This window comes from Mytilus californianus, unplaced genomic scaffold (genome assembly GCF_021869535.1).
Source record: "Mytilus californianus isolate M0D057914Y unplaced genomic scaffold, xbMytCali1.0.p SCAF_4, whole genome shotgun sequence".
In the NCBI taxonomy this organism is placed as follows: Eukaryota; Metazoa; Mollusca; class Bivalvia; order Mytilida; family Mytilidae; genus Mytilus; species Mytilus californianus.
The window spans coordinates 45372947-45387319 of NW_026262690.1; the positions used below are offsets into that span (position 1 = coordinate 45372947).

The following is a 14373-nucleotide window of genomic DNA, read 5'->3' on the forward strand; positions in this document are numbered from 1 at the left end:
GGCCAAGGCTCACATCGCTTGGCAACTGTCATTGTCTGTTAACTTTTACAAAAATCTTCTCCTCTGAAACTATTGGGCCAAATTTAACAAAACTTGGCCACAACCATCATTGGGGTATTTAGTTTAAAAAATGTGTCCGATGCCTGCCAACCAAGATGGCAGACATGGTTAAAAATAGAACACTGTGGTAAAATGCAAGTTTTGCTTATTATTTTGAAAACTGCTATAAATAGAGAAAATCTGACAGGAGCAAAAATGTTCAAAATGTTTAGATCTACCCATATTTAAGTCCAAACTGTCAGACAACTTCTTATAGGAGTTATCGCCCTTAAATAATGAATTTTACCATTTTTAAAAATTTTTGCATATTATCTCCAAAATTATAATAGATACACCTAAACTTTAAATTGCAAATAGATCAGCAATACCAGATCTTCAAATAAGTCAAACATAGCCGAAATCTTCAGTTGACTCCTTATTAAAGTTATTGCTCTTATAATGATGATTTTTACCATTTTTTTGTGTTTTTGTCTTATATCTTAAAAACAATATTAGATAGATAGAAACTTTAAAAGCAAAAATGATCAGGAAGACAAGACCGACAAATAAGTCAGTGTGCCGAAATTGTTAGTGGACACCCTATTGGAGTTATTGCCCTTGAGTGATGATTTTTCCCATGTTTGCCTATAATCTTAAAAACTGTAATAGATAGATAGAAACTTTAAAAGGCACAAATGATCAGCAAAACAAGATCCACAAATAAGCCATAATTGTGGAAATCTTCAGTTGATCCATTAATGGAGTTATTACCCTTTAATTATTATTTTTAACATTTGTTTGCAATTTTTATGCCCTACCTACGATAGTAGAGGGGCATTATGTTTTTCAGTCTGTGCGTACATTCGTTCGTCTGTTCGTTCGTCCGTCTGTCCCGCTTCAGGTTAAAGTTTTTGGTCAAAGTAGTTTTTGATGAAGTTGAAGTCCAAACAACTTGAAACTTAGTACACATGTTCCCTATGATATGATCTTTCTAATTTTTATGCCAAATTAGAGTTTTGATCCCAATTTCACGGTCCACTGAACATAGAAAATGATAGTGTGAGTGGGGTATGGACATATTCTTGTTGCCTATTATCTTGAAAACTTTAATAAATGAATAGAAACTTACAAAAAGAAAAATGATCAGCAGGATAAGATCTACAAATGCATGAACATGACTGAAATTGTGAGTTACATCTTATTAGAGTTATTCCCCTTTAATGATGATTTTTACTAAAAAGTCGTCATAGTTGAAGATGCAGGTGAAAGACACAGGCTCTTAAGAGCCTCTAGTTATTTGGTGTTTAGCTTCATATGACTTCTTTATGTATTCATTTTAGCACATATCTACAAGAGTAGTTTAATAAAAGTATTTCAAAATCAAAAAAGAAAAAAAGTTTTATCATTGTTAAAAATTGTGAGACATTTTGCATTTCTTATCAAGACTCAGGACATGTTCATTCATAATGCACTATTTGTATTGCTACAAACATAAAAATTCCTGTGTTTAGACTCAGAAATATAGTTTTAGAGATTGAATTTGAAACTTGTGGTACTTTTTAAAATACTGATACATTTTTTTTCAACTAAATATTATTTTTGATTATTTAAGGTAGCTTGGATGTCTAAATGTTGGACGAAAGATTTTTCTTAAACTTCTGTTAAAAAGACTTCTGGGTCTATGTTCTTTCAAATTTCAATATAAAAACTGTGGGTCACAGACCTTGTTTTTTCATTAATATACATTGAAATTAATGAAATTTTTCCTTATTGAGGAAACATTAAAGGATAGAATTGGCTACAATTCAATGACAGAATTGCTTTTCATTCATACTTCTGAAATATCAAATAAAAATAGGGGGTCACATGCCTTATTTTCTTGAAAAATATTTTAAAAATATACAAATTGTCCTATCAAATTCAGTATAATTATTTGTCCTTGATTTTAAATGGATTTTTTCTGAAAATTTTAAATACACTTTACAACACTTAATTTTTTTTATAGTTTCTTCTTTAAATTTCAAGTTTTAGATATTTTTGTTGTATAATAATGACACTTGGTAAAATATCTTTAAAACAAAAGAGTATTTTTGCAACATGCCCGAAAGGGATGCTCAGAAAAAGACACGAAAGCTCAATATGTAATATGTTTATTTTATATTTAAAAAATAGTCATTTGGTAATGACTATAAAATGATGTTAAGAATTCCAACCTTGGGTTACTAATTACCAGTAATGAGTGTGTTTAAAAAAAATCACAGCTAATGATTTGTGTTATCAATAATTAATTTCAAAAAATTACCCAAGCTTATTAAATTTTTGAGTGTGAACAGTGTTTATTTATAAGACAATCAATGTAATTTTGATATTAATTTAAATCAATGAAAGTGAACAATGTTTATTTCATTAACCAATCATATTGATTGTTTTTACAATACTTTATGATAAAAACCCCATGTACCACAGGCAGAAGCATCAAACAGTTTCTATCAGCACTCCTTGTCAAGATGTCACACTACCAGTCAGTACAAGCTTCTGTCCATGAATATCTGACCTCACTACCAGAGGGACTACAACACACCTACCATACTAGAACAGCACCTACTGGTCAATTCCTTATCTTACATTTTGGTAATTGTCCTGTCTCACAAGCCATCAAAGAAGAGCCCATGGACTTTACTACAAACATCAAACAGGAACCTGTTAGCAATACTACTGCTTCTAACCAAGTAACAGTTAAAGAAGAACCCATGGATGTAAAGCCAATACTACAAAACATTAAACAGGAAACAAACATCAAGGAAGAGATTGGAACATCAACCTTTACAACAGATACTCAGACTAGTGACAGTGTGTTCTCTAGACTGGGTCAAAGACAAGCAGAACAACTTCAGCAACAAGACTACTACTCATCCAGAACCAGTAGACCATGCAACTCTAAATACAGAAGACACAACAAGAAGAGATCAACTAGACACAGTTCCAACTCTGTACAAGATTTGCGTACATTCTTGAACAAGAAGAAACAGACTGGGCCAAAAGACCTTCGTATCAAGTTGAATCAGAAGGTTCCCAAAGATCTACGACAACTTATACCAAAGAGACTACCACTTTTAATGGAATCAGTTCATGAAGAATTTCTTAGTTTTTACCACAGATAGACTTAATACTAAAAATATTTGTAACTTTAGTGCTTGATTTGCAATTTATCATTTTGATTGTTTAAACTGTAGTGGTTGATCTAATGTTGTGAACTTGTGATTGTTGTGAATTTGGTAATACATTTTGTATATTAATGTGACATTTATATAAATAAATTTATTTATAAGTATAACTGATTTGTCTTCTAAATGGAAACTACCACCATAGACATCAATGAAACTACCACTTAATATGATCCAAAAAATGAAGGAATTAAATGTTGATAAGATTCTTTAAATTTGAACACTGGTCAGCAACAACATCACATTTTTACAACAACAACAAAATAGTCAATTTTAATTTTTATAAATAAAAGAAGGATAGACATCAATGAAACAGCAACCAGCCGACAGTAAAACTTGTCAAGATGCATTTAAAAGGTGTTTAAAACTTTGATGTCTGGTTTTGGACAGACAGGATTATATACAATGAACTTGACAATTTCCCTTAATAAACAAAGGTCAAAATAAAAATAAGGAGATGTTGTAGTATGATTGCTAACTATCCACCAAAGTTCAAATGAAGTGGATGTAAGCAATTATAGGAATCCATACTGCCTTCAACAATGAGAAAAACTCATACCATATATTTTTTTTAGTCCCCTACCGACGAAGTCGAAGGAGACTTTAGGTTTGCACTCTGTTCGTCTGTCTTTCCGTGCGTCTGTCCATCTGTCAGTCCAGCAAATCAGCTTTCCACACTTTTTTTCTTCATGCTTGAAGATATTGATTTGATATTTGGTATATAGTTTTATCATGACAAGTTATAGATCAAGTTTAAATTTTGTTCCGGTCTGATGAATTAGTCCAGAGTTATCATGGTCCATATCTAATGTTAGAGTACTACATTTTGTATATTAAACCATATTTCTGTACAAAGAGAGATAACTCATTTTTTTAAAGACATTCTTTGGTTAATTGTTTGAAGTGTTTTTTATTTTGTATAAACTAATTTTCTGAATGCTATATACATAAAAAAAAATTATGAAGTGAAAGATAATAATCTATTTTTATTAAGGTATATATTTCATTACATTACATTGTGTATAGATAAAAGTTGTTGACATTTTATAGATAAGTTACAAATCTATATTAGTTTGTGACAAATGAAAGAAAAAATATTTGGAACTATTAATTATACATTGTATTACATCATATCTAATTTTAGAGAACTATTAATCATATTTAATGTTAGAGTGTTTTCTACACTTTTTTTTCATCATGCTTGAAGATATTGATTGATAATTGGTATATAGTTTTATCATGACAAGTTACAGATCAAGTTCAAATTTTTGTTTCGGTCTGATAATTTTGTGCAGAGTTCAAGTCCTTGGACTTGAAAAATTCACTCATATAATCAGTTTTCCACACTGTTTTTAGTCATGCTTGAAGATATTGACTTGATATTTTCTTTTTGTTTACACCATGACAAGTTATAGAACAAGTTAGCATTTTGTTCCAGTATAATGAATTTTTACCCGGTAGGGGACTATGTATTGCCATGCAATACTCTCAGAATGCTAGTTAATTTTAAAGCAAATAGTTTTTGTACATGAAAAATTTTCACATAAAATAGAAAGTAGAATACTCTCAATTGAATAGAAGATCAAAGACTGATATTGAATTTCAAACTTCAAAATGATTGTTGATAGATTTAATTCATTAAACTGTCATACAACAAAAAGCTCATACACCTTTCCTTTTATCCTTAAACATAAAGAGCATATAAGGAAAACTGGAACAACTGACAATATTTATGATATGTGCTTTTGTTGGTTTTATTCAATATGATTTAAGTGCATTTTTTAGTGTTTTTGAGTACCGTTATGTAAATCTGAAAAGGTGTTCAATGTTGACTGATATGAATTCTCGTATTTTGCTTATTTATATTTCTGGACATTGAAACAAAATTATTGACAATTTATTATATTTCTGTTTTGTTACAGATTATCAGGTAGTATTTCTGTATTTTTAGATTATCATGTAGTATTTCTGTTTTGTTATAGATTATCAGGTAGTATTTCTGTTTTGTTACAGATTATCAGGTAGTATTTGTGTTTTATTACAGATTATCAGGTAGTATTTCTGTTTTGTTACAGATTATCAGGTAGTATTTCTGTTTTGTTACAGATTATCAGGTAGTATTTCTGTTTTGTTACAGATTATCAGGTAGTATTTCTGTTTTGTTACAGTATTTATGTTTTTTATCAGGTAGTATTTCTGTTTTTTTATCAGGTAGTATTTGTGTTTTGTTACAGATTATCAGGTAGTATTTCTGTTTTGTTACAGATTATCAGGTAGTATTTGTGTTTTGTTACAGATTATCAGGTAGTATTTCTGTTTTGTTACAGATTATCAGGTAGTATTTGTGTTTTGTTACAGATTATCAGGTATTATTTCTGTTTTATTACAGATTTTCAGGTAGTATTTCTGTTTTTTATCAGGTAGTATTTCTGTTTTTTATCAGGTAGTATTTGTGTTTTGTTACAGATTATCAGGTAGTATTTCTGTTTTGTTACAGATTATCAGGTAGTATTTGTGTTTTGTTACAGATTATCAGGTAGTATTTCCAGACAGTGTTACTGACCAAGTGATAACCGTTACCACAGAACAAAACACTAATATATCTAATGAACTGTTAGTCGTTGAAGGTAAGAAAGAAATCATTTGATTCATCATGAAATATTTTGAAAATGTTGATTTTGATATGGGGGAAAATCATTTTCTGTTGTCATTTTGTTACCTCTTCTTCATAAAGATAATCTAGTATCGAAACTAAATTTAAAAATTTCACTGTTGAAAAATTTATTAGATGTACCTTATTAAACACTACTAAAGAATTGTAAAATTTAGTACAAGCATTTCTTTCTTTTTCTGATGAGAACAAACAAGTTTTAAATAGTAGCTTTCTGCATGTAGTAATGTTAATCCTGACCTCTGACCTTTTCAAAGCTAACATTATACTGGATCCTTCGTGTCAGTGTGGGTCTGATATTGAGGATGTTCATCATTTTCTTTTAGTTTGCCCAAAATACACTACATGTAGAGAAATTTTGCTTAACAATCTTAATTGGCTTACTGAAAACTTTATTATTGATACTAAACTATTAACTTGCGGAGATCTTGAACTTTCGAATGAACAAAATCTCCTAATTTTCAAACATGTTCAAGATTTTATTAAAAGGTCTAACAGATTTCTAGTACCTTCATAAAATATTATTGCTACCGGCACGGATGATCATCACCATCAAACCTAAGTCAACATCACAGAAAATATAATTTACTTCTTTTTCTTTTCCTCCTTTTCCATTCTTCTTGTTCTTTTTTTCTTTTTATTTATAGTTCGTATAATATTTAATGAATTTGTTAGCTTTACATGCATGCTCATAATGTGATTATTGTATATATACTTGTATTGTAATATGGAGAAGACTTCATAAGTATGATTTACTTGTGTCTCATCCATTTTGCTGATATTTAGCAAATAAAATATGTTTAAACTAATCCTGACCTGACAAAAGCAGCACATTGTTGAAGGGAATATAGCAATATGCATCATTTATAAAAATAAGATGATGTGGTAAGATTGCCAATTAGACAACTCTCAACCAGAGACCAAATGAGTAGTAAGTATAATAAAAGGCTATATATAAATTTGTCTGTCTTTCAGAAGGCTGCAAATTTGAATATCTTTGATGATGTTTAAGATGAAAGTTATGTCAACTTTTTGTGGCAGATCTTTGTTATTGTTTAGTATTTGTATGCCCAGTCTAGGATATTAGGGGGCATTATGTTTTCTTGTCTGTATCTCCCTCTGGTAGTCACTCTGTCTGTCTGTTTTATGTCAGTATCAGGTTAAAGTTTCATTTTAAGGTACTTGACCATGTAGTTGTGCTCACATCGACTTAAAATTTAAAAGCATGCTCATTATGATGTGAACTTTTAATGGATTTTGACCAAGATTGTAAGTTCACTGAACATTAAAATGTGATAATGCCAGGAGGGCATGGCATCCTATGGACATATATTCTTGTTTTTGTTGTTTTTGAAAAAGGTGCATTTTAAAAGAATTTGTATTTATATAGATTTCAGTTATTTTTTGTGTGAGGATTGAGGATATGAATGTCTAGGACAAGTTCTTAGATGAAAGAGTTGTCATTTAAATATTGATTTGTTATTTAGGGATGTACACCTCTGAGGAGCCAAAGATTTCTAGAATTAAAACTTTTTTTCTTAACCTGATTTTTGGGTTTATATGACTGTAAGAAAGTAATTGATGAAGAAAAAATCATATGGTGGCACACTTCTTTTTTTGCTATGGCCATTTGAAAGTACCCCATTTTTAATGATTTTCCCATTTTTCATAAATTTTTACCCATTTTTGGGCTATTATCATGTAAAAAAATCACAGTTCAACAATTAAACTTTTATTCATACTTTCACTAAAGATGAAGTGGACCAATCTTAATAAATTTAACTTAAAAAAAGTATAGGTTGGTGTTAATATTAGAAAGTTTTATAAAATTTTGTTGCTTTTTCGTGTCAAACTGACCATACTGTAAATTTTGTAAATTTGGGATTTTTCTCTTTTTTTAGAACAAAAAGCATATTATTTCAACTTCTTTGTAATAAATGATTGAAAAAATACATATCTAAGAATTTTAAAAAGAAAAAATTGATATGGGATGTACATATTTTTGGTAAAATCATTTCTTTGTACCATTACCCATTTTCTCAACATTTTGGCTGATTACACTGACCAGATTGGTTTTTAAATTTTAAAATTTTATTACTCATAAACTACTTATTGTAAGTACACAATTTTTTCACAGAGTTTAGTTTGATTGTAATATTTTTTAAATTAATTAATATTTTCCACTTGTATCACATGTTTTGGAAATAATTCCCAATTGTGTTAAAAAGAATAGTTGATGTGCTATGACCTAATAGTTCATATTAAGAAGAATAATTGCTTTGTATTTAAAGAACCTAATAATCTATGCAGATTAATATAAACTGTTGTTTTACTGTTTGAATTGAGTGATCAATACTCTTTTCCAGATTTAGTTACCAAGGAAACAAGAGTACATCAGGAAACATCATGTGCTGCTAATGTTGTAGTTGTTCCCCTTCCACAATTACCAGTTACTATGACAACCAGTTACCAACATACAAACACACCAGAAGAGACTGTATATGACACTGATTTTTTACATTCAGATTTTAGCCATGGAGAAATTACCTGTGATAGAATGTTAAATGAACAAAAGACAATTAGCAACTCATAAATTAGGATTCTACTTTTGTATCTAATGGAATAGATTTTCCAACTGAAATAGTTAAGTAATTGAAAATGTAACTATCAAAGGTGGAAAATATTATATCTTAACTGATTGAAGTTGTAATTTGTTCTCTCATAATAGTTTTTGAGATGATTTATTCTGAAGAATTTACACAAATTGAAATAAATTTAAATAAATGCAAATACATGTATGTTATTCATGGAAGTTGTGTATGTATGATATGTAATTTATTTTCGTTTTCAAATAAAACGGTTATGTATTTTACTGAATTTATACTTTTATGTCGTAACGAAGTTAATTTATATAAAATTGAAAATGGAAACAGGGAATGTGTCAAATAGACAACAACCCGACCAAAGAGCAGAAAACAGCCCAAGGCCACCAATAGGTCTTCAACACAGCAAGAAAATCCCACACCCGTAGGCAGGCTTCAGCTGGCCCCTAAACAAAAATATGTACTAGTTCAGCGAAAATGGACGTCACACTTAACTCCGAAACATGAAAATGAACCAAAATTAAAAAAACAACCAAAAGACTAACAAAGGCCAGAGGCTCCTGACTTGGGACAGGCGCAAAAATGCGGCGGGGTTAAACATGTTTTGTGAGATCTCAACCTTCCCCCTATACCTATATATGTATCTGTGTTAACTTATCGAACCTTTAAAAAAACTTATAAGAAAAGGTTATCATATTAATGTTGTAATAAGATCTTTGAATATTGTTTTCATTGGCACTAACATTGATTTTGTCATCAACAAATTAAAACATAACTAAATTTGTATATTTTTCGAATGGTTTTTTTTCTGATGTATATATACACATCCACGTTTATTTTCTTTTTTAGAAATTGTTTTTTCTATACATAACATCATACATATTTATTATAAGGTTAAATCCTAACTATCCTACTGCCTGTCGTTACTTTTATTTTGGCATTGCACAAGTCATGTCTTCTTTGACTGTCCATGGCATTAAAACACTGCCTGGGATGTGTTTTAATTGATTTTAGTCTCTGATGCATGATTTTTTATTATTAATTGTTTTTGGCTTTTAACTAGCTTTCAGTAATTGCTAGTACTCTCAAATCGTACTTTCTTCTTAATTTGACCTGTTGACACAATTTGTAATGCATTTCTGTTATTCAATGTTTACTTATTTTGTGTTATCTCGTCTTACTATTTTTAATATGTACCACCTTTGAAAAGTATTTAGTATGACGAAAAAATTTTCACTTCTGTACTCATACTATGAATAACAAATTTATTTTGTAAAAAATGTTTCTGTACTCCCAACAACAAAATTATTATATTTAGATTTACCTGTGTACGTTACTCTATTTAACGCCATTTTGTTAGGTTAAAGTTGTCTTTTTGACATTGAAACATCTTTTTTATTTATATTGTGTCATAGATCAAACTTATTCGTTCAGTGTATATTTATTTGTTTTTGTGTATTGTCTTTTTGATCAAGTTAAGCCATTTCAATTTGATATTTTATTGTGTGTCTTTTTATGTTGTAATGTTATACCACTGTTTCAGGTTAGGGTGAAGGTTGGTGCCTGTTAAAGCATTTAAACCTGCTGCATTTTTATGCACCTGTCCTAAGTCAGGAGCCTGTTGTTCAGTAGTTGTCGTTTGTTGGTGTGTTTCTCGTTTTTTATATAGATTAGATCGTTGGTTTTCCTGTTTGAATTGTTTTACACAAGTCTTTTTGGGGCTTGCTGTTCGATGTGAGCCAAGGCTCCGTGTTGAAGGCCATACTTTGACCTATAATTGTTTTCTTTTTACACATTGCGACTTGGATGGATAGTTGTCTCATACCACATCTTCTTATTTATATGTAACATCATCCCTATTCAAAGTAATACTGGTTTTAATGAGTTAAGGATTTACGCTTTTGTTGATGTTCTTCATATTTACTCCTGCTTGAAGGTCTTCAACAATGAATTACGTGGCTTACTTATCCAAGAATAAACTAACGAGTAAATAATCATATGTAGGTCAGTATGACATACTTCTGATGGGGCTTAGTCTCCAATACTTACATTGGTATATGGTCAAATACTTTCGTCTTAAATTTTAATTCATTAATCTATTAAAACACTGAGCCAAGTCAGCTTTGACATAGTTAGCAGTTACATTAAATTTTAGCAGATGCTTGGTAAACATCAGTGTGGGTTTTGCTCATTGTTGAAGGCTATACAGCGACTTATAGTTGCTTACATCTACATCATTTGGACTATCAGACTGGTGGCTAGTTTTCTCATAGTAGTGACATTCAAAAAGAAAAAGAAATTAATATTTTAATATTTTAAGATAAACTTTAACGCTAATGACAGGGCTGTGTTTATTAATGTGTTATGCATGGTTGTCTCTTATATAACCATTAAACATAATCCTACTTTTGTTACAACAGAAAACCATAAACCCCACACTTGGGTATTTCAAAATGGTAAACTGTTCCTGTTGATGTGTACCATTACATGCACTCACTAGACAATGGGTTTGCTTATTGGATCATCCTCTTGTAATCTAGATGTGTAGGACTGATTGTAGTCTTCAATTTTTTACAATGAGTATGATAATCAGGCACTTACTATATCTTCTATATAACAAACTTGAGTAGTATTTCCAAAGGTGCTTGGGGCATGGATGCCCTTTTTCCCCTTTCTTTTGTTGTTCAATTTTGTTAATCAAATCTTCTTTAGAGAATTTTAATAATTTAATGTGTTCTTGTACTTATCCATACCGTATTACCATCAACTCATAGATACCCGGATTTAAATTTTGTACATCAGACACGCATTTTGTCTACAAAAGACTCATCAGTGACGCTCGATTCATAAAAGTTAAAAAGGCCAAATAAAGTACAAAGTTGAAGAGCACTGAGGACCCAAAATTCCGAAAGGTAATATATCCATACCATATTACAATAACAGTAGTTAATATATACTGCCCCTCTATTCTTATTTTCAACAGAATAGAAATTTTGAAAAATAGTTACAAACAAAAATTAAACACCAGAAAAAAGGAAAAGAAATGAATCCATACGCCCACAAGTATTTTTTGTTCTTGTTCTTCTGGTTCATTTGATTTTTGTTTTCATTCAACCTTGTCCTGGCATAACCTTTTGACAGTGACATATTTTGCATGAAGTTGTATTACCAAAAGATCGTGTATGACATATAGCTGTCGTGTCCTTGACCTTTGACCTCAAGATCAAAATAATAAAAGAACAAAGTTCCAATGTCCCCCTCATTGCCTATATTTTATCTATCCAGGGACAATAAATTAAAAAAAAAACACTTTTTTTTGTTGTTCTTTAAAACAATTTATAAATAAAATTCGTAAGGGTTCCACTGAACCCAGTGTCTCGCCTACTTTTTCTGTTAATTGCAGGCTCAACAAAAATGAGGAAGTAAATCAATAAAAATATTCCACTTGATACTATCTTTTGATTGTAAGAAGCTTCTGTCCAAGTTTGGTAAAAATCAAGGATAGTTTATGAATCTAATAAATGTTTAAAAACTTTAACTGCAGACTGAATGTAATGTTAACTGGGAGAAAACAAAATTTCCTTCTAGAAATTAGCTTTTGATCATAAACAAGCTTCTGTCCAAGTTTGGTACAAATCCAAATTAGTATAAGAAAGTTATTAAAATTTTAAAAACTTTAACCACAGAGTGAATGTGTTGTTTCTTGGCAGAAAATCTAAGTCCATTTAAAAGTAAAATACGGAAAAAATGGATTTATTTTTTTACAAAATTTCCTTCTAGATACTAGCTTTTGATCATAAACAAGCTTCTGTCCAAGTTTGGTACAAACCCAAGATAGTTTAAGAAAGTTAATGTGTTGTTTCTTGGCAGAAAATCTAAGTCCATTTAAAAGTAAAATACGGAAAAAATGGATTTATTTTTTTACAAAATTTCCTTCTAGATACTAGCTTTTGATCATAAACAAGCTTCTGTCCAAGTTTGGTACAAATCCAAAATAGTATAAGAAAGTTATTAAAATTTTAAAAACTTTAACCACAGAGTGAATGTAATATTTCCTGGCAGAAAAACTAAGTCCATTTATAAGTAAAATACGGAAAAAATGGAATTTTATTTTTACAAAATTTACTTCTGGATAATATCTTGTGATCATAAACAAGCTTCTGTCCAAGTTTGGTAGAAATCCAGGATAGTTTAAGAAAGTTATTAAAATTTCAAAAACTTTAACCACAGAGTGAATATTTGTGGACGCCGCCAACGACGACGACGCCGACGGAATGTAGGATCGCTATGTCTCGCTTTTTCGACTAAAGTCGAAGGCTCGACAAAAAGCGTGCGCGGGGGGACAAAAAAGTTTTTTTTATTGTATACTAAATATTTCAAACAGACCTTCAAGGGCATTACTTATAGTATACTATAAGTTTTGTAAAAAATTGTACCTGTGAGAGCGCTAACTAGGCCATTTTCCATAAATTTAATATTTCCAAGGGTCATAACTTTTAAAAAAAGTCGATCATCCACCATTCATCCACCATTATAGAACTTGTCCGAGATATTGCTGATATTAACCTATAGTATAAGTTTTATAAAAATCTGGCAAGAATTGTACCTGTGAGAGCGCTAATGAGGACCTTTTCCATAAATTTAATATTTCGAAGGGGCATAACTCTTTTAAAAAAAGTCGATCGGCCACCATTATAGAACTTGTCCGAGATATTGCTGATATTAACCTATAGTATAAGTTTTATAAAAATCTGGTAAAGAATTGTACCTGTGAGAGCGCTAACAAGACCAGACTGACGCCTGGTACTTCCATGTCCCCCAAAACACGTTACACGGGGGACAATTAAATTTTTGGGACTTTTTCTTGTCCTGGTCATAAGCTTTTGATAATGGCCACATGGATGCATCACCCTAGTACGATATGTCAGATACCATTGCAGTTGACTTCTTAAAAATTTCTTAAAAAATCCTTTTTTTACCTTAAGGTTCATGTTTACCCCAAAACCATGTAATTTTGAAATATTTCAAAAATGGATTCAGAAACACATCCCTAAACTATACACATACTGATTTCAATGATAATGCCTTTCAAGAGCACTATGGGTGTTCCCCTGGTCATGTCCCTCCCTTTGAATCATTTGTACCATTAATTGTTAAATATCTTTGATAATCTGCTGACACAGATATATGCCTAGTCTGAATGTAATTTATATTGTGTAATGCCCCTGACGTAGGCAATGGGGGCATTAAGTGTTACCCTTTACCATCTTTCTGTCCGACCCGTCCCATTTTCGTTTCCCTACTCTAACTTCAGTTTTCTTCATCTTTTTTTTAAAATTCATACACAATGCTAAGAACCAAAACTCGCAGACAGAGTTATGCCCTTTATAACTCGGAAAATTGTTTTCATTTCCGCACTCTAACTTAAGTTTGCCTTATCCACATTTTATGAAACTCATACAAAATGCTAAGAACCACAACATACAGACAGAGTTTGAATTTGGGCAGTGAGTCATCAACAGTTCTAGAGTTATGCCCCTTTTTAACTTGAAAAATTGCAAAGCTTGAGCGGGGGCATTCGTGTCCTCAGACCCATTCTTCTTTTATTTTAATTTATACTGCATTTTAATACTGTAAATTCAGAAATTATTGCGTGCATTTATTATTGCGATTTTGTCATTTTAGACTAAAATGCGATTTTAATTTTTGCGATATTGAGAAAAATCCTGTTTAATTCATATAAAAAATTTCAAAATGCGAGTTTAAATTATTGCGATTATGACCCTGTCGCATTTTTCGCAATAATAAAAACATCGCAATAATTTCTGAATTTACA

The 14373-nt window shown here is 30.6% G+C and overlaps 1 protein-coding gene across 5 annotated transcripts in view; it reads left to right on the forward strand.

The window, feature by feature from the left end:
- LOC127738100 (zinc finger protein 410-like) overlaps nucleotides 1-8806 on the forward strand; it is a 36870-nt gene extending 28064 nt beyond the window's left edge. For 4 of the 5 annotated variants that reach the window (XM_052249208.1, XM_052249207.1, XM_052249210.1 and 1 more), the window contains 2 exons: nucleotides 5792-5890; nucleotides 8301-8806. In XM_052249208.1, coding sequence (XP_052105168.1) covers nucleotides 5792-5890; nucleotides 8301-8527 — 326 coding nt within the window. In that variant the 3' untranslated portion in view covers nucleotides 8528-8806. Of the gene's footprint in view, nucleotides 1-5729; nucleotides 5891-8300 lie in introns of all 5 variants that reach the window. The other variant, XR_007999939.1, reaches the window with a different exon arrangement.
- Nucleotides 8807-14373: the final 5567 nt, after the last annotated feature.